This window comes from Passer montanus, unplaced genomic scaffold (genome assembly GCF_014805655.1).
Source record: "Passer montanus isolate IOZ18808 unplaced genomic scaffold, ASM1480565v1 scaffold15, whole genome shotgun sequence".
In the NCBI taxonomy this organism is placed as follows: domain Eukaryota; kingdom Metazoa; phylum Chordata; class Aves; order Passeriformes; family Passeridae; genus Passer; species Passer montanus.
Genome location: NW_024362051.1, coordinates 11,853,553 through 11,871,395, shown reverse-complemented (window position 1 = coordinate 11,871,395; position 17,843 = coordinate 11,853,553). Strand labels below are relative to the sequence as shown.

Below are 17,843 nucleotides of genomic sequence, written 5' to 3'. Positions count from 1 at the left end.
CTCCTGCCACTGCCTGGGTCATGGCAGCCTGGCACCAAGGTCCTGGGGTCACCAGCGTGTTCCTGTGACTGTCACATGTTCAGGTGGCTCTGGGGCAGAGCTGGGCTGTGAACAGAGCCGTGGCTAGCCCCGAGCAGGGCAGGGAAGTGTCTCTGCCTGTTTCCACCTGCCCAGTGGTGCTCCAGCATTTGGGGGGTGTCTCCCATCCCTGTCCTTGATGGGGGTAAGCACCCTGCAGGTGAGGGGATGCTGGTGTGTGTCCAGAGTGGGTGGATGTGCACCCTAGGGACACAGGCCAGCTGTGGGGTCCTGAGCAGTGCCCCGCGCTGTGGGGCTGTGGCAGCAGCTCCGCACACCATTTTCAGGGGTGAAGGATGCTCTCAGCTGTTGCCTGGGCAACGGCTCCTCCTCCAGCCCACCATGTGGCTCGGGGAGCGCTCCCCCGCCTGCCTCCCCCCGCTGCCGTGGGGAGAAGGGGAAGGGGAAGGGGAAGGCAGCTCCCGGCCCCCGGCGCTGGCGGGGCCGGAGGCCTGGCTCCCTTCGCCCGCCCTTGCCCCGACCTGACGATGCCCGTGGGCCCCACCGTGCCCCCCGTCCCTGCGGTCCCCATGCCTCAAGGGACCACCCCGGCCCCCCCGCATGGCCGCAGCCCCCTGCCTGCCCTGGGTGCTGCTGGGGCACCCCCACAAGCACCGAGCCGGCAGAGCCCGGCTGCCGTGGCCGCGCTGTGAGGTCGGATCGCAGGAGAGTTCCAGCAAGGTGAGTCGGGGCCGGAGCCGGGGGAGCCGCGGCCCCGCTGGAGCGGGGCGCTCGGGCTGGCCGCACACCGGAGCCGCCGTGCCCAGCCGTGGTGGGAGTGGGCTGCCAGCAGCCGGACTGCCCAGGCCGTGCATCCCCTGGCCGGCACGGAGGAAGTCCTTCCGGGCGGCCCCCGGCGGAGCGATGCGCCGTGTGTGCCGCCGCAGCGGGCGCCGGCCACCGTGCCCACGGGCAGGAAAGGGCCGCGGGTCACGGCCGGCGTGGGGCACCCACAGCCATCGCCCACCCGCACCTGGCACCTCTCCGCCCCAAAGCCACTCCGCCCCGCTCCTGGCACGGCCCCGGGGCGCAGCGAAGGGACTCGACCCCAAGCTCGGCGCAGAGGGAGGTGTCCCATGGGGGCCACGACCACCGGCCTCAGTTACAGCAGAGAAGAGCTGGTGACAACCCCCCGACGGCAATGGCTGGGGGAGCCCTAGCTCAGGGGCAATTGCCCAGGCCAGGCTGGCGAGGGGTCTGGCACCCAAGGGTGACCCCGGGACACCCAGTGCCGTTTTGGTCCCTCGCTGTTCTGGGGGCCAGGCTGGCGTGCTCTGCAGAGCCACGCGTCTCGCTGCAGTGGCCGGGGGGCTGTGCAGGGGCTGTGCTGCCCTCCCCTGCCCGTGGCCCTGTGCTGGCCGTCACCTCGCGGAGCTCGCCGCTGTCACCCCTTCAGGAGGCTGGCATGGCATTGCGGAAAGGGATGGCAGCACCCCCAGGGAACCTCCGTGGCGAGTGCAGGGCTACCGACCGCGGCAGCCTGTGGCACCACCCCACCGGGCATCACCCCACACGCACCGGGAGCCGCTACCCGGGAATCCCCGGCCCCCACCCCGTGGGGCTCCCGCGGCCACCCCCGGGAATGCCCCGGCCCTCTCGCCACCGGCATCCCGCCGCCGTTCCCCCGGGGGGGGATTCCCTCGGCAGCACCGGTGCCGAGCGGCGGCGGGTCCCGGGGCGGGGGGTGCGGGGAGCCCGCGGATCCCTCCCCGAGCCGAGGGCGGGGCGGAGCGGCGGGGCGGGAGCCCGGGGGCGCGCGGCGCGTACCGGGGCGCGCATCTCCGCTCCGGCCCCGGCGGGCGCGCGCCCCGGGGGAGGAGGAGGATGAGGATGAGGAAGGGGTGCCGCGCCCGGCACGGGGAGCGGGGAGGTTCCCCGCCGGGGTGTCACCCTCTCCGCGGAGGCAGCGGGCAGGGATGCGACGCGGGCAGCGGGGCCCAGGCCCCGGCCCGGGGCTACCGGCGGGGCCCGGCTCCGCTCTCCGCCCGGTGTGAGTGTCTCCAGCCCGGCCCCGCTCCTCCCCCAGCCCGCACGTCCTCGGCAGCCCCGCTCCCCCCGCACGCCCCAGCTGCGAACGCCCCCGGTCCGCGGCGCCGCCGGCCCGCCCTGCACCGCTTCCCGGTGTTCCCCCGGCCGTCATCCCGGGGCTCGACCCACGGCCCTTCCCGCACGGTACCTCTCCTCCCTGGGGATGCCCGGGCTGCCAGCGCGGAGCCTGTTGCAGCCGATGTGGCGATCGCTGCTCGAACCGAGCTGGCCTCAGCCGGGGCACCCCCTCCCCAAAAACCCACATCCCGGCGCTGCCTCAGCCCACGCGTTTGTCTGCGTGATGGAGCAGCCCCCGCTGCCCGCCGGAGCGTGGTCAGGGCCCCCGGCTCCTTCCTTCCCCATCGTTTCTTCCTTCCGCCGGGCTCGGCCCTCCGGCCCCGCGGGCACCCTCATCCCCGGTGGCCCTGCCGCGATCCCTTGCCAGGGGTGATGGAGCACCCCGCGCCCCTTCGCCCTGCTCCGAGCGAGGGATGGTGTCACCGCGGTCACCCAGCCCGCGGCTGTGTCACTCCAGGCTCACCCTCCTCCCTGCTGCCGAGCCCGTTTTCTCCCACACCACGATAATGAGAACCCTGATGGGTGCTTACGTGCCTGCCTGCAAGCACCCATGGGTGCTGCTCGCCGCTCACTGGGGAGCAGACCTGCCCCTGGCACACACCCTTGACATTTGATGCTTGGCGGGATGTGACCGAGCTGTCACCCTGGCCGATGGGCAAGGGTGCTGGTTCCCATCACCACCCCCGCTGGCCCTGCATTGCTGTGTTGGGGTGCCACCATCCCCAGCGGCTGCGATGCCAGCCATGGCTTGGGCGCACGTGCTCCTGCCAGCGCCACGTGCCACAGGCAGCGGCACCTCTGCCTGTCCCTGCTCCTCGCCAGGTCACCCCCCTGTGTGGCCGCACAGGGATGAGCTGCCTGGCCTCAGCAGCCGATTTAGGGTGCACCAGGTGGGCAGGAGAAGGGGATGCCACTGGGCACCCCATGCCAGGTGATGCTGTGGTACCACAGCATCCATCTCCCACCCCAGGGTGCCCAGCAGCGCCGCGGGCGATTCTAGGGGGGCCGCGCAGGTTTGCATCCATGGTGGTGATGGTGGGGAGGGGTGCATGGGGTGCCAGGCACGGTTCCCCCTGGCTGCGGGCGCTGCGGCGCATGTGGAGCGAGTCACCATGGGAACAGGGCGTCCACGTTTCCGTGTCGCTCACGCTCGCGTCTGTCTCGTTGCAGGGCCCCCACCCCGGCGGTCCCCCCCCAGCGATGGGCAGCGGGACCCCGGCAGCCCCGTCCCCCCGCCGCCCGCCCGGCGCACCCAGGCCTGACCCACCCGCTCCAACCCCCCCAGCTCCATGGCGAGGACGGACCCCTGACGGCAGGCTCGCCCGCGGGCCAGAGGAAACGCGCCGGGCACGGCCCGGGGAGATGCCCTCGGCGGCCCTGACAGCATCGGGTCCTCCCTGACCCTGCCGCCGCCCTGAGCATCCCGTCCCCCCCATCCCGAGGGCAGGGAGAGGCGGGGGCCTCCCCCCGGGGCCAGCTGCCAAGATGGTGATGTCCCAGGGCACCTACACCTTCCTCACCTGCTTCGCGGGCTTCTGGCTCATCTGGGGCCTCATCGTGCTGCTGTGCTGCTTCTGCAGCTACCTGCGGCGGCGGGTGAAGCGGCAGCAGGAGGAGCGGCTGCGGGAGCAGAGCCTGCGCGCGCTGGAGATGGAGCCGCTGCACTACGAGGGTTACGGGGGCAGCCCCCCCGGCATCGCCATTCCCCACCGCCTCCGCCTCGAGCCCCACCATCACCATCACCACCCCCACCACATGCCACCCCCCCGGCCCTGGAGCTGCCGGCACGGTAAGGAGCAGGGAGGGGCTCTGCCATCCCCGCAGCACGGGCCTCCCCCTGTTTTGGGGGGGATACGACGTGAGAGCCGGGGCGCAGCGCTGACGGCAGCAGGGGTCCGGGGGGGGCTTTGCCTTGCAGAGTCAGACCTGTCAAAGCCGCCGTGCTATGAGGAGGCGCTGCTGATGGCGGAGCCCCCCCCGCCATACAGCGAGGTGCTGATGGACACGCGGGGGCTCTACCGCAAAATCAACGCCCCTTTCCTGAGCCATGAGCGGCTGGAGAAGCAGGAGCAGCCTCCCAGCTACAAACCCCTTTTCCTGGACGCCGGCTACGGCTCAGCGCTGCACCTGCCCCGCTCAGCCAGCCCCGGCCCTGCCTGCCCGGACCTCTACCTGCAGCAGGAGTGCTCCCCACGCATGTTTCCCAGCTGGACGGACTCGGAGCTCAGCAGCAGGGACACCTACGAGACGGGACCCTGGCACCTCCCGGTCTCCATGCCCCTCTTCGGCAGGACTACCGCTGTCTAACGGCGGCCACGGGGGATGCCCGGACCTTGCCATGCACCTGGGGGGTGGGGGGCTTTCGGTTGCTCGTGTCACCCCAGGGACACCCGCCCCGGCGCGGGCCATCGCCGCCGGCGCGGAAGGGGCTGGTTCCCCGTCTGGCCCCCGCCGGCCCCCCCATGGCCGGGGGCGCTGGGGACCCGGACTCTGCTCTGTTTCTTAAATTTTTCGTTTGTTACAGTTTGAGAATAAAAGTTTGTGGCTCGGGTTTGCCTCCTGGCGGGCTGGCATGGCGGGACCGCCCCCTCCCCAGGGCAGCCGTAGCCCCCCCCCCCAGTCCCAGCCGTAGCCCCCCCAGCAGGCTGCAGCCCCCGTGGGAGACGCTTTATTTATTAACAGACATGAGCACACCGCCGGTACAGAACTTGTGCTTTCCAAAAAGTTTCCGGGGGGAATGGGGGCAGAGGGGCCAAGCAGGGGCCAAGCAGGGGAGGATGGGGCTCCCAGCAAAGAAGGAGTGGGGAAGGGGTAAAAGCCCCCACATCAGCTCCCTGCCGGGGTTTGGGGGGGGGACGCCGCTGGCTGCAGCCTTGCCTCGGTCGGGTCACTTTATTGCCATATTCATTTATTATTATTATTATTATTATTATTATTATTTCTTTTTTTTTTTCTTTGAACNAGGGGCGCTGGGGTATCGGGGGGGGTTGGGGGGGCTGCTAAGGGAGGGCTGGGGGGCTGACACGGCTCCTACCGACAACTTAAAAAAGAGAGGAGGAGAAGGGGGGGCTGTAAAAGGTGCCCCGGGGCGGGGCTGCAGCGGGGCGGCCGCCACCTGGAGGCCTCATCCTGCGGGGCCCCAGAGGGGAGAGGGGGGCCCGGCCCCCGGCTGCAGCCCCCTCGTGCCCCGCGCCGGCCGGGGCGGGCTGCCTGTGCCGGCCCCGCTCACAGGGCCCCCCCAAAGCTCTCCTCTTCCTCGGGCAGAGGGTCTGCATCCCAGCACGTGATGTCGATCTCTGGAGGACAGGGAGAGCGGTCAGGATGATGATGGCTTGGGATGCCCCAGAGAGGGACGGACTCCCCCTCCTCACTGTCCTCACTCACCTGGGGGCTTGTTGTAGAAGACGGGCTGGGGGGCTTTGGCCGACAGCTCCTCGGTGGGGGGCACCTCCTCCTCCTGGGACTGGCTGAAGTAGCCCTCGCTGGCCTGGGGGGTGGGGGCAGGTTGTCAGGACCCCCCCAGCCCCCCTTCACCCCCTGACCTCTCCCCACGAGTGGTGCTCACCTGCTCCCCACGACCCGGTGTCCCATCCTTGGGGGCCATCTCCCCATTGGTGATGGGGGGCGTCTCTCGGCCCGGGGTGTCTTCCTGGGGCGTGTGCTGGCAGCCCAGATCCTGGGACTGGGGGTCCCCCTCGCCAGCTGCCTCTTCCTCTTCCTCATCCTCCTGCTCCGCGTCGCAGAAGGTGGCAGGGGGCTCAGGCAGCTCATCCAGGCTCAGCAGGGCCCCCTCCTCGGGCAGCATGGCCGGGGGTGTCTCGGGGACAGGGGCAGCAGGCAGGGGCCAGGCAGCTGGGGGGGTCACCCCGTCGCTCTGCCACAGGTCGATGAGGCTCTCGGGGTTGGGGGCTTCCCCAGTTTGGGGCTCGTCAGCCACGGGTGGCAGGGAGGGCTCGGTGGGCTCCAGGGTCACCAGGTCCCCCAGGGCATCACCCCCCGCTGTCCACACTGGGCTGGGACTGGGCTCATCCCCTGGGGGCTCGATGGCCTTGTCCTCGGGCCCCGGGAAGGGCCAGTGCTGCTCGGGCGTGGCTGGCCCGGGCTCCTGTGCGCTGGGGCTGGGGGACTCTGAAAGGAGGGGACAGCAGTCAGTGGGGACAGAAAACCTTCTCCAGGGCTGGGGGTCACCCGGGGGCAGGGATGCAGCTCAGGGGGATTTGGAGTCCGTTGGACTGGGCACAGTACGGGGAATGCTGCAAGGATGGGTGGGGGTGGCTGGGCAGGGAGGGGATTGTGGCATGCACTGGGGAGTGAGGGGACACAGGGAGGAACAAGGTGATCCCCTGGGAGTGGCAGGGAGGCAGAAAGGGCTGTGGAGGGAACGGGAGAGGTGCCCTGAGAAGATGCAGAAGGGAAAACTGGGATGGCAAAGCACGAGAGGATGCCAAGGCGCCAGTGGGGACCCAGCAGGGACACACGGCGACAGCAGCAGAGCTGGCTGGGGTGCCCTGGGGACGCAGTGGGGCAGAGGGGACATACAGGGGGATTCAGCAGCCCTGGAAAGGACACACAGCAGGACGGCGCAGATTGGGCAGCGTCGCACTGGGGGCCCCAGCAGAGGCAGCAGGGCTGCACTGGGGGTGCAGCAGGGAGGGCACGTACGGAGCAGGGGGAATGCATGGCGTGGGGTGCAGCAGAGACAGCAGGGATGCACCGGCGTTAGAAAATGCACTGGAGGCGGCAGGGGTGCAGCAGTGCCGGGGGGGCTGCACGGGGGGATGCAGCAGACACGGCGGGGATGCAGCGGCACGGAGCAGCAGGAACGGCGGGGACGCGCTGGGGGACGCAGCCCAGGCAGGCAGGATACCCCAAGGGATGCACACGGGGCAGCAGGGATGCACTGAGCCATGCAAGGGCAGCTGGGGGGCTGCAGGGCAGCTGGGGGGCTGCAGCACAGCCAAGGGACTGCAGTGGGGATGTGCTTGGGGACACAGCCCAGGCAGGCAGGGTACACCGAGGGGTGCACACGGGGCAGCAGGGATGCACTGAGCCATGCAAGCACGGCTGGCAGGGCTGCAGCACAGCCCAGGGGCTGCAGCGGGGATGCACCCGGCAGCCCTGGGCCGGGGGGGCAGCGCCAGCCCTGCGCCCACCTTTGGGCGTTGCTGGCGTCTGGTCGGCGGGCGCGCGGGTGCCCGGGGTGCCCGGGGTGCCCAGCGGCGTGGCGGCCGGGCTGGGCTCGCAGGGGCTGCAGCCCGCTGCCGAGGCCTTGCGGAAGGCGTCCGACTGGCTGCCTGCAGACAAGGGAGAGGCGGAGGCGTGGGGGGACTGCCCACGCTGAGGGGGGCACCAGAACCCCACTCTGCTCCTGCCCCACTCCGAGCCAGCTGTGCGCTGCCAAGGGCACGCCGCTGTGTGCCTGCCACCACCTCGTCCCCTCCTGGGTGGTGGGGTGGAGCTGCCGTGGGTGCAGCAACCGCCGTGGCCCTTCCAGGTGTCCCCAGCACCCCCATGAGTTTCAGCCCCCGCATCTGTTGGGCAAGGGGACAGGCAGCCCCACAGCTGCCGTGGTGCACACTGGCTCTGCCCACGCGTCACTCAGCGGTGCCCTGGCACAGCCTCTGTGGGCACAGCTCCATGCTGTGCCTGAGGGGGCACAGCCCTACATGGCCCCTGGAACCACCTGGCCCCTTCTGCCCCACTGGCAGAGCCCCACACATTCCTGGGCACGGCCTTTTCCATTCCACACTGCTTTGTGGGCAGTCTTGCAGTCTTGTCCATGGCACAGCTGTCCCATACCCTTCTGCCCCACTGGCACAGCCTCCCATGATCCTGGGCACAGCCTTTTCCACACTGCCTAATGCTGCCCCACGGGCACAGACCTGCATGGTCCAGGGCAGCAGAGATGTCCCTTTCCCTTCTGCCCCATCAGCACGTGATTCTGGCACAGCATTTTCCACGCTGCCTGACCCTGCCCCACTGGCACAGTCCTGCATGACCCAGGGCACAGCTGTCCTATCCACTGCTGCCCCATGGGCAGAGCCTGCCCTGTGCCCGCTCCGCCCCACGGGCACAGTCTATCCCATCCCATCCCACTGTGCACCATCACCTCCCCAGGCACAGCTCTACCCTGTCCCCATCTGACCCACGGGCACAGCCTGCCCTATGTCCCCCCTCCCGGGGGCACAGGGACCAGCATGGGGCCAGCCCAGCAGGGCCACTGTCCCCCCTGGGTGTTTGTCCCCCTCGGGGTGCCCGTGCTGCCTCTGCTGGTGGTCCGGTGTGCCGTGGGGCTGGGTGGGCTGTGGGGCAGCTGCCCATGGCTCGACCCCCGGAGCTGCGCCCGGGAGCTCCCAGCTACCTACATGGGAAGAAAGAGGAGAGATTTGGAGTGCGGTGGCAGGAGATATAGGGGAAGGGGGTCCGTGGGGGGGAGGAGGAGGAGGAGGAGGAAGAAGGTGGCCCACTGTCAGCTGTCTTTATGAAAGGACAGTGCAGACGACCTGTGAGAGAAAGACAGACAGACAGACGGACGGACGGAGAGAGAGAGAGAGCAAAGAGATGGGTCAGTCCCTGCTCAGCGCAGTCGTGGCGGGGCTGGAGCACCAGGGCACCGGGATGGGAGCACAGCAGGGTGGAAGGCAGCATGGTGGGAGAATGGCAGGACAAGAGGATGGAAAGGCAGCAGGACAGAAGGACGTGAGGCAGCACTGCCTGGCCAGGTGGGGAGAGAGGCCAGGACACGGCTGTGGGACCAACTATCTGCTCAGCCACAGCACAGCCCCACAGCGTGAATCTGTGGCACAGCCCACGGCATGGCCAGAACACACAGCCCAGAGCACAACCCACAGCCCTGCCCCGAGGCACAGCACCACGGCACACCCCCACAGCACATCCCACGGCACATCCCACGGCACAGCCCATGGCACAGCCCATGGCACACCACACAAGAACACAGGTCACAGGCTCCCTCCCAGCACAGCTCACGGCACAGCCCCCCAGCACAGCACCATGACACGGCCCCATGGCTGGAGGCACCCACCAGTCCTTCCCTACATTCACAAAAAGAGTCCCAGCACTGGATTCCAGACTGTGGGGCAGCCCAGCTTCTCCATGGGGCATTCCTTGCCAGCTGGCAGCATGCTGAGTGCCCCACATGTGCCTCACTCTCTCCTGCCCCTTTTAGCTGTCACCATGGGATGCATTCCCAAGCCATCCCTGGAGCTCCAGCTGCCCACCTGTATGTACCAACCACGCTTCCAGCGTGGCTGCGGGCACAGTGCTGTGACAGGTGAGTGGCCAGCACCCAGCAGGGAGCAGGGTGAGCCCTGTTGTGCTGAAGACAACCTGACATGCAGCCCCTGACAAGCTGCCCCAGCTGCAGGGCCACGTGAGGTGCAGTGGCAGTGGCGGTGATGGTGGCAGCGATGGTGGCACAGCAGAGCAGGACGTCCCCTGCCATCCTCATGCCCTTGGCACCCAGAACACAGTGCCAGTGATGGCAGAGGGTACACCCCCTCCCCACATCGCACCCCCAGTCTTTCCATATCCCACTGCAATCCTTTGAGCTGTGACACTGCACTCACCTGTGCCCTGGTGTCCTGGTGCCCACCCCTGTGCCCAGAGCCCCCCGCAGCCCCTCACCTGTCCTGTGGCTGCCTGGTGAGACAGCATCACTGCTGCCTGATGCCACCCGCTCCTGCTGCTTGAAGAACTCCCGGGGGTTGTCAGGCCGCTGAGCGATGATGGCAGCAGCCTCCTGTGGGGACGGGGAGGCTGAGCCCCACTGCCCGGGGGCGTGGGGCTGTGGGACCACCTTCCATGCATCCCACAGCTCCGTTCCCATCTAGCTGTGGGCACTGCTGCATGGGGAGTGAGGAGCAGCACCGGGCACGGCCATCACCACACTCACCTCCACCTCTGACTCCGATTTCCTAAACTGCTGCCTGTCGTCCTCCTCTTGCTGGTCCCCCTGGGAAGAGACACAGCATCACCCCCCAGCCCCGGGCACCCAGCTGGGGAAAGCCCCTCCCTGGGGGTAATGCCAGGGCCAGCCCTGGCTCTGATCCTGGCGCCAGTCCCACCGTGGCACTCACAAAGATGGACTGCTCCTTCAGGCGCTGCCGGGCCTCCTCCGCCTCCAAGCTCTGCTGCTTCCTCCTGCAGTGGGGGAACGGGAAAGGCGCTGGGCATCGGCTCCTGCCAGGCCCTGCCCCAGCCCCACGTGCCAGGAACACCCATGTGCCCACCCAGCCGCTCACAGCACGTGCTCAGCCATCCTGTGCCCACAGCCCAGCCGACCCCAGCCGTGCCTGTGCTCCTCGATCTGCTCCTCGCGCTCCCGGTAGCGCCGTTCCCGCTCCTCCTGCTCCAGCCTCTCCTGCTCCATCCGCTCCTGCTCGAACCGCAGCCGGGCATCCAGCGCCTTTTTCCGCTCTTCCTCCTTACGCAATTCCTCCTCTTTCTGGTGTGTGTGGGGGGGATCAGTGAGGGGGCTGCCAGCAGCTCACCCCGCTCCCGGGGTGTCCCTCCGGAACCCACCTTGGCCTGCTCCCAGAACTGCTCCCGGTTGAGCCGCTTCATCTCCACGGTGGCATCGGTTTTCTGGTAGGTGGTGCCCTGGGACGGAGCAGAGGTGGGGAATGGAGGGGCTGGGATCAGCGAGGGGTGTAGCAGTAAGGGGCACACGGGGCGAGGCACACACAGGAGCCCCGGGCAGCACCCCAGGCTGCCATGGGCAGGTTACCACGGGCTCGGCGTTCTCGTCCTCGCGCAGCCGCAGGCGGTGCAGCACCGGGCTGGAGACGCGGGCCAGCCCGTTGGACAGCCGCTGCCCGATGGCCCCGGGGTCAATGTCCTCCACGCTGCTGGCGTTGACAATGACATCCACACCCTGCGGGGGCGCAGGCAGCCATCAGGGCTCAGCATCAGTGCCCTGGCAGCATCCTCCCCGTCCCCAGCGTCACCCACCTGGAAGAACTCGGCAATCTTGGCTACGTGGCTGGCACAGGCGCATTTGCGGGCGTCCGGCACGTCCTCACCCACCTGTGGCAGCCGGGGAGGGACTGAGCTGGGAGAGGCAGCAGGGTGACCCCCACCCCACTGACCTCAGCTGGGCAGCAGGACTGTGGGGCACCCACACCTCTGGCCACTGCCAGCTCGCTCACACCCAGCCATGTCCCTGTGGGCACAGCACAGCCCCCCGCAGCATGGCCCCCAGACTCACCCAGTTGACGAGGACATATTTGGGGAGCACGGCCTGGGGGTCCTTGACGCTGCAGAAGCCATACATCACCTTCTGAATCTCAAAGTGGCCAGAAAGCTCCAGCAAGCCTCCACCTGGCACAGCACCGTCAGCCCACGTGCACCCAGCACCAGGAACGGATGACAGGGAGAACACCAGCACAGGTGAGCTGGCAGAGGGGACAGAGAACCTTACCTCCTGATGCTGCCAGCTTCAGGTCATCAGAGCCATCCTCGTATGTGTAGAGGGCCCTGGGGAGACACCACGGGTCAGCCAAAGCCAGGAGGAGGTGGGGCAGCCCCCAAACTCCCCATCTTGCTTACACTGAGGTCAGGGCACGTGCTGGGGTCTGGCTGCTTGTGCCAAAACTAGAAACCCTTGTCCATCAACAGCACCAAGAGCAAGACTGCCAGGCAAGGCAGACAGGATGTGGGGCAGGGCCTATTCGCCAACCCTTGGTGGCAGCTGTGGGGAAGGGTCCCAAGTTTGGGGACAGAATAGTCATTTGGGCACAGGAACCCACTGACTGCTGTGCTGCAAGCCAACACAGTCTCACAGCAACTTGCTGGCCCATCCCTGTCCCCTCACGACCCTTCCAGCTACTGACCAGGCTTGGGGACAACCCTGTGCCCCAGTAAGGACCCGGGTCCACTCACGTGCCCGGCTGCGTGAGCCACCAGCCCAGCAGGCACCAGGCTGGGGGAGGACGCCAGAGCACCAGCAGCAGCAAATCAATGAGCCGCCAGAGTGTGATGGGGCCGTCATGGAGACTGTTCCTTGGAAACCATTCCCAGCTGAGGGGAAACCCCCTGTCGCTCCCACCGTGCCCTGGCCAGCCCCTCTGGGGGCTCCGCGGGGACCCCCAGCAGCCAGCACCTCCCCAGAGGCACACAGCCAGCCATGGAGGGGGGACCACGCATGCCAAATCGGTCCAGGGCGGGTGGGCGAGGGGATGGATGTCGCTAGGCAACCAGCATCCTCCATCGCCATGGCAACCCCCCCCATCCCAGCTGGGATGCAGCTCGCCCCGATGACGAGGTGATTAGTGGAGGGGAGCGGGGGAGGCAGGCAGGCAGTGGGGACCTGCGGGGCCTGGCAGGCACCCAAACCTGCCTGCCACCGTCACGCGCTGCACCCGGAAAGCCAGGGCCGCCCGTGCTGGATCCCCCACAGCCCTGCTCCGCCGCGGGTGGGCGGCTCTGCCCATCAGCATTCGGCTGGTGGTGCTTCTCAGAGCCCCAAAATCCCTGCTGTGCCGAGCAAAGCCGTCCTCACTCGAGCCTGCAGCTTCAATCCACAGCCTGGGGAACGGGAATCGAGCGTCCCTACGGGCACAGCCACCCCCTAAACAGGGCCGTGGCTGGAGCTGAAAAGCAAGGGGAAGGCAGGCAGGTGCCGAGGAGGGAGAGGGCCTCCCTCTGCCTCCAGCACCCGCCGCCCCCCGAGCCCCTGGCAGGGAGCCGCAGATAATTGCACCAACAAGATTGACTTTAATCCGCACATCCCGATCCCGCTAATCGGCCGCCCCAGCCGGCGCCAGCTTCCAGGCTTGGAACAGCTGCAAAGTGCTGTCTGAGGTGGCTGTGACAGGGAAGGGTGGCAAATGCAGCCCCTGATCCCCCCAGAACGGGCGAGGACGGCAGCAGTTTGGGGGAGCCCAGGGCAGCGAGCTGGAAGCTGGCAGGGTGGGATGCAGCTGGCAGCAGACAGGAGAAAAGAAGTAGGGCAGAGCCACAGCATCGCTGCCTGGGGAGCCCTGTGGGTGCTGGGGGCACCCACTGCCTGCTTTCCTTCCCCAGAACCCTGCCGTGCCGGGTGGTATCTGGGCACAAGGCTGCTGCCTGCACCCGGGGGTGCTCCCAGGGCAGATGGGGCTTGCTGTGGACACAGCTCAGCAGCACAGCCTGACTCCATGCCAGGATGGAGGTTTCCATTCCAGGAGACAGGGAAGCCGTGCTGGGGCCTGTAGCATCCCCAGGGGTGCCCCCAGGGACCCAGAGCCCAACAGCACCACCACAGCCCTGGCAGTGGGGACCAGCTGTGTCACAGCGGGTGCTGTCAGCATCAGCATTGCTTACCCCGCTTCCATGGGCTCCAATCCCTCCACCCAACCCCTACAGCCCTTTCCCACCCCCGGGCTCCAGGTATGTGGGTCACCCGTGGGTGGAGATGCCCCGTGCAGTCCGGGGGGGGCTCCTGCAGCCGGGGGGCTCCACTGAGGATCCCCATCACCCCAACCAAAGCCTTCGCAGCCCCGCTGCCCTCGCGTGGCCCCGCTGCTCGCCGGAGCAGGCAGAGCAGCATCCTCGGGAGTCAGAACGGGGCTCCCACCCCCCATGCCACGGCCAGGGAGGGGTCACATCGCCCCAGCCTCCCGCCCCAGCCCCGGCACATGTGTTTCCAATGTGTCTGGGAGCTCCAGGGAGTCGGCGTGCTCAGAAAGCAGCACCAAATTCCTTTCCGATCGAGTAATGGGCCCCAGCAGCCTTCGCGGGGCCGGGCAGGGGGAGGGGATGCTCGGACCCTCCAGGACCCGGCTGGAGCAGGGGAAATCCCAGACTAAACAGAGGGATCCCGGCCGGGCATGAGCGTGGCATTCCCCGGTACCGGCCCAGGGCCGGGCTCTGGCACAGTGTCCTTCCAGGCAGCTCAGCCAGGCTGGGCCCTCCTCCCCGGGGGACTGTCCCCATCACCTTGCCCGATGCACCCCACCAGCACCACCCCTCATCCCGCACCCCCAGCAGCAGAGGGGATGCTGTTCCCGCGGGCACTGAGCGCCAGGCACTCCGGTGACAATGGCATGGGGCGGCCGGGCACGATGGAGTGGCTGGGGACGATGGAGCAAAGCCAGCCCCGCGGATGGGGACGGCAGGGGATCGCTGCCTGGCCGGGATCAGCGTTGGAGGTGTGTGTGGGGGAGCCGCCACCGGCACTCGCCTTCCCGGGAACCGATTCTGCTGCTCTCAGCAGCTTTGGCAGGGACGGCTCCTTTGCAGCGGATGCCGGGAAGCGAGATGCGCCCGGGGCTGACAGCTGCCGCCTGGCCGGCAGCACACACGGCGCTTGCCCGCAGCGCCCCTGGGCTGACCGCGGGGCTGCGGGGCCCTCCGGAGACCCCCGGGGACCGGCGGGGTCCTGGACCTGCCCAGGCCCGCACAGCCCTGTCCTGAGAGCAGGGACCTGCTCTGAGGTAGACGTCTGGCCGGCTGGGCTGTGGGTGCAGCCCAGCTGGGAGGTGGGAGTCCCCGGATGGCTGGTGGGTGTATCCCGGAGGGGCGGCGGATGCCCCTGGCTGGGTGGTGGGCGCACAGCAGCTCCCCTCCGTCCGCCCCCCACCAAAAGCATCAGGCACAGCATGCACCCGGCACTGCCCAGCGGCCCGGCTCTGCCCAGCGAGATGCGCCCCGGCGAGCCGGCAGCGCTCCCAGCCAGCATGCCAGAGGCACCCCGGAGGGCAGGGAGGGGATGGCGGGGCAGATGGCCCCCGCCAGCCTCCCGGGGCCCGGCTGGGCTGCGAGATGCGGGTGGGCTGGCAGCGGGTGATGCTCCCTGCAGCGGGCCTGGATCCAGCCGGCCGCGACACCGGGTGCCCCGGGCAGCGCGAGCAGCCGGGGGTCCCAGCGGAGAGAGCGGCTCCCCTCCCCGACTCAACACAACCCCAGCCCGGCGGGGCAACCCCGGGCCGACACACCGCGACCCCCAGGGATGCGGCAGCCCGGGATCTTTGGGGAATCTGAGGGTAGCGGGAGCGGCGGGAGATGCTCGGTGCCCCCGCCGCTCCAGGCCTCGCTCCGCCGGGCAGCGGGACTGCCGCTGCCGGGATCCCGGCGGAGCCGCTCGGGAGCGGGGCCCCGATCCCCTCCCCATCCCCCGTTCCCCGGGCGCCCCTGCCCGCGGCTCCTGCTCCAGACAATGGCGAGGAACCGGTGCCGGGCCCAGCAGCGGGGAGCCCCACGGGGCCCTCCCCGCCGTGCGCGAATTGCCCCGCTCCCCGCTCTCGCTGCCCGGCCGGGGGTCGCGCCGGGCCGTGCCGGGGAGTCCCGGCGCTCGCACGTGCCGGCCCGGCGCAGACAAAGCGGGGACCGCGCCCCGGCCCGGTGCGGCGGGCAGGTGCGGGCACCGGGGGCGGCGAGCCGGGCACACCCCCCGCCGCCCCGCCCGCCTTTGTGTGCCGGGGCTCCCGGGGACGGCGGGGGGCGCAGCTCGGGGCGCGGCCGGTGTTACCGGGCGGCTCCGTGCACAAAGGGCGGCGGCGGCGGCGGGGACAAAGGGGCGGCGGCGGCGGCGGGCGCGCTCACCAGTCGGTGGGGCTGTCCTCGCCGATCACGTCCTGGTAGGAGGCGAGCAGCTCCAGGCGGTGCGCCGCGAAGCCGACGCCAGCCATGGCGGGGCCGGGATGCTGCCGGGGGACCGGAGGGACCGGCCGCCTGCCCGCCTCCGAGACACTGCCGCAGCGGCCGGGCGGAGGGGCGAGCGGCGCCGCCCCGCGCCGCCCCCGCGAGCAGCTCGCCCCCGGCATCCCGCAGCCTGGGCTCTGCTCGGCCCCCGCAACGCCGCGCCCCCCGCCCCAGGGACACCGAACCCCGGCTCGGCTCCTCCTGGGAGCCTGCACGCCGGGAGATTTCGCATCCCGGGCTCTCCTCCGCCCTGGGGACCCCGCATCCTGGGCTGCCCCTCTTGGGAACTTGCGCTCTGGAGACCTCTCGTGCTGGGTGGTCCTCTCCATTCCCGTATTGTCCCCTGCCCCACGTCCTCTACACCCAGGGGACGTGGCACGCCTGGCTGCCTGCGCCCTCCGCTGCCCTTCGCCGAGTCCCCGTGTCCAAGCTTTCCTCTCCAAGGACACGGCACCGTGGGCTTTGCCCTACACACCCCGCCATGGCCTCGCTGCTTGCGCAAGGGGTCAGTGGACAGACAGAGCCTTTTTGGGGGTCTCTTTGCTGCCCGTCTGCTCCTCTATCCCCACCATTCCCAAGCCCCCGGTCCTTTCAGAGCCCCCAAGCGCCTTTTCCAGGAGGTTTTGCCTCTGTGAGAGACCACAGCTGGTTTTGCACTGACCCGCGCAGGGCTCTGCAGGGGCTCCCAGCCAGGTTCTAATGCTCCTGCCAGCACAGGCAGCGATTCCCTGTCCCCGGCGCTGCCCCCAGCCCGGACCAGCACCGCTGGAGGGGTCTCTGTGCCAGGGCAGCGGGGAGCGCGCAGGGCCTGATTCCTGCAGGCTGGGGATGTTGTGGAGTGGCCCGTCCCAAGACAAGCCCTTCAGGCAGCCCGTGGGTGACCCCAGAGGGACACGGGACAGGGTGTCGCGGGCCCTGGCCGTGCCGCCCGCTCCCCCCACGCCCTCCTTACACCAGCATTTCCGAGCGAGGCCAGAGCCGGAGCCGCCCTAAGAGGCTCTGAGAGTTTGGGAGCAGCTGTGGAGCAGCTGCCGGGGCCAGCGCGGGGGCTGGGGCCGGGGCAGGCGCCCCACGAGCGGCTCAGATGGCTTTGGGGGTGGATGTGGTGGGACCCTGCTCAGGGATGTGGTGGGAGCTCTGAGCCTACCGCCGCCAGGCTTTGTTCTCGGAGCAGCGAGGCTGCAGCCCCTCCCCAGGCTCCACCTCCGCAGCCCACCCGAGACCCTCCTTCCGCTGCCTGTGCACAAGCTGCTCGCATGGTGCGCAGGGCTGGTGGGCAAGAGATGCCCTTGGCAAGGCTCAGAGGCACCTTGGGTGGCAGAGGCAGCATCAGCACAGCCCAGAGGCAACAGGGAACCAACCAGAGCCAAGCCCCCATGAGCACAGACCTTGCAGCGGCACAGGGGGATGCCGGGCTCGCCCCAGGGGGGAGGCGGGCTGGCTGTAGCACCCTGGCCCCGCTCCACAGCTGGGCACCCCGGGGCTGATCTGGCAGAACCTGTTCCCAGACCGTGCTCCCCCAGCAGGCTCCGTCCCGCACCACTGCCTGCCCCTGCCCCTTTCCCACCCTCCACTCACGGGTTGCTGTCCTGCCAGGCTACGGTTGGTTCTGGGGCTGCCCACGTGGGGCCACAGCCACCTCACCTTCCCCTGTGCTGCCTCTGACCTTGGCTGCCCAGCTGGGACTCACACACGGGCACTCTGCCCTGCTCCTGCCAGCCCTGCCAGGCAGGCACCAGCTGTTTCTGTCCCTTGTGGCACCCGTGTCCTGCTGCTTCTCAGTGTGACCATCCTGTTGCTGTCATGTGCCTCGGCCCCAGCCCCAGTCTGTCTTTATCCCTCGACTTCCTCACCCCACCTTTGATGTGCTTCTGCACTCCTGGAACTGGCAGTGAGAAGACGTGGCACCGCAGCCCAGATCTGGGTGATGCCAGGAGGCATTTGGCTTCCCACAGCCAGCTCCTGCCCCCCGGCAGAACCTTCCAGCAGATGAGCAAGACAATTTTCCTTACAATTGC

The 17,843-nt window shown here is 69.0% G+C and overlaps 2 protein-coding genes across 4 annotated transcripts; one reads left to right on the top strand and one right to left on the bottom strand.

Annotated features, from left to right (window-relative positions):
• The first annotated feature begins 299 nt into the window (after positions 1 to 299).
• PRR7 (proline rich 7, synaptic) lies at positions 300 to 4,734 on the top strand. Of its 2 annotated transcripts, none has more exons than XM_039701725.1 (3): positions 300 to 759; positions 3,355 to 3,973; positions 4,076 to 4,734. In XM_039701725.1, the coding sequence occupies exons 2-3, from the start codon at positions 3,670 to 3,672 to the stop codon at positions 4,489 to 4,491; spliced, it is 720 nt and encodes a 239-aa protein (XP_039557659.1). In that variant the 5' UTR covers positions 300 to 759; positions 3,355 to 3,669; the 3' UTR covers positions 4,492 to 4,734. The 2 variants fall into 2 exon arrangements, with proteins under 2 accessions (XP_039557659.1, XP_039557660.1); XM_039701726.1 differs by having other exon boundaries at positions 323 to 759; positions 4,103 to 4,734.
• A 418-nt stretch (positions 4,735 to 5,152) lies between these two features.
• Positions 5,153 to 15,901, bottom strand: DBN1 (drebrin 1). 2 transcript variants are annotated; one of them, XM_039701723.1, is made up of 15 exons: positions 15,727 to 15,901; positions 11,624 to 11,679; positions 11,411 to 11,523; positions 11,155 to 11,229; positions 10,931 to 11,077; positions 10,726 to 10,803; positions 10,497 to 10,648; positions 10,281 to 10,344; positions 10,097 to 10,156; positions 9,829 to 9,943; positions 8,550 to 8,687; positions 7,338 to 7,478; positions 5,750 to 6,312; positions 5,569 to 5,671; positions 5,153 to 5,480 (listed from the first exon to the last, which is right to left on the bottom strand). In XM_039701723.1, the coding sequence occupies exons 1-15, from the start codon at positions 15,810 to 15,812 to the stop codon at positions 5,410 to 5,412; spliced, it is 1,962 nt and encodes a 653-aa protein (XP_039557657.1). In that variant the 5' UTR covers positions 15,813 to 15,901; the 3' UTR covers positions 5,153 to 5,409. The 2 variants fall into 2 exon arrangements, with proteins under 2 accessions (XP_039557657.1, XP_039557658.1); XM_039701724.1 differs by lacking the exon at positions 8,550 to 8,687.
• Positions 15,902 to 17,843: the final 1,942 nt, after the last annotated feature.

Bases quoted from the DNA above. Each gene is read 5' to 3' on its own strand.
- PRR7 (XM_039701725.1), top strand. From the start codon at position 3,670: ATGGTGATGTCCCAGGGCACCTACACCTTCCTCACCTGCTTCGCGGGC. The intron at 3,974-4,075 runs GTAAGGAGCAGG...TGACGGCAGCAG, and splicing joins GCCCTGGAGCTGCCGGCACG to GGGTCCGGGGGGGGCTTTGC.
- DBN1 (XM_039701723.1), bottom strand. From the start codon at position 15,812: ATGGCTGGCGTCGGCTTCGCGGCGCACCGCCTGGAGCTGCTCGCCTCC. The intron at 9,944-10,096 runs GTGAGTGTGGTG...CCGTCCCCACAG, and splicing joins AATCGGAGTCAGAGGTGGAG to GAGGCTGCTGCCATCATCGC. The intron at 6,313-7,337 runs GTGGGCGCAGGG...CCCTCCTTTCAG, and splicing joins GACGCCAGCAACGCCCAAAG to AGTCCCCCAGCCCCAGCGCA.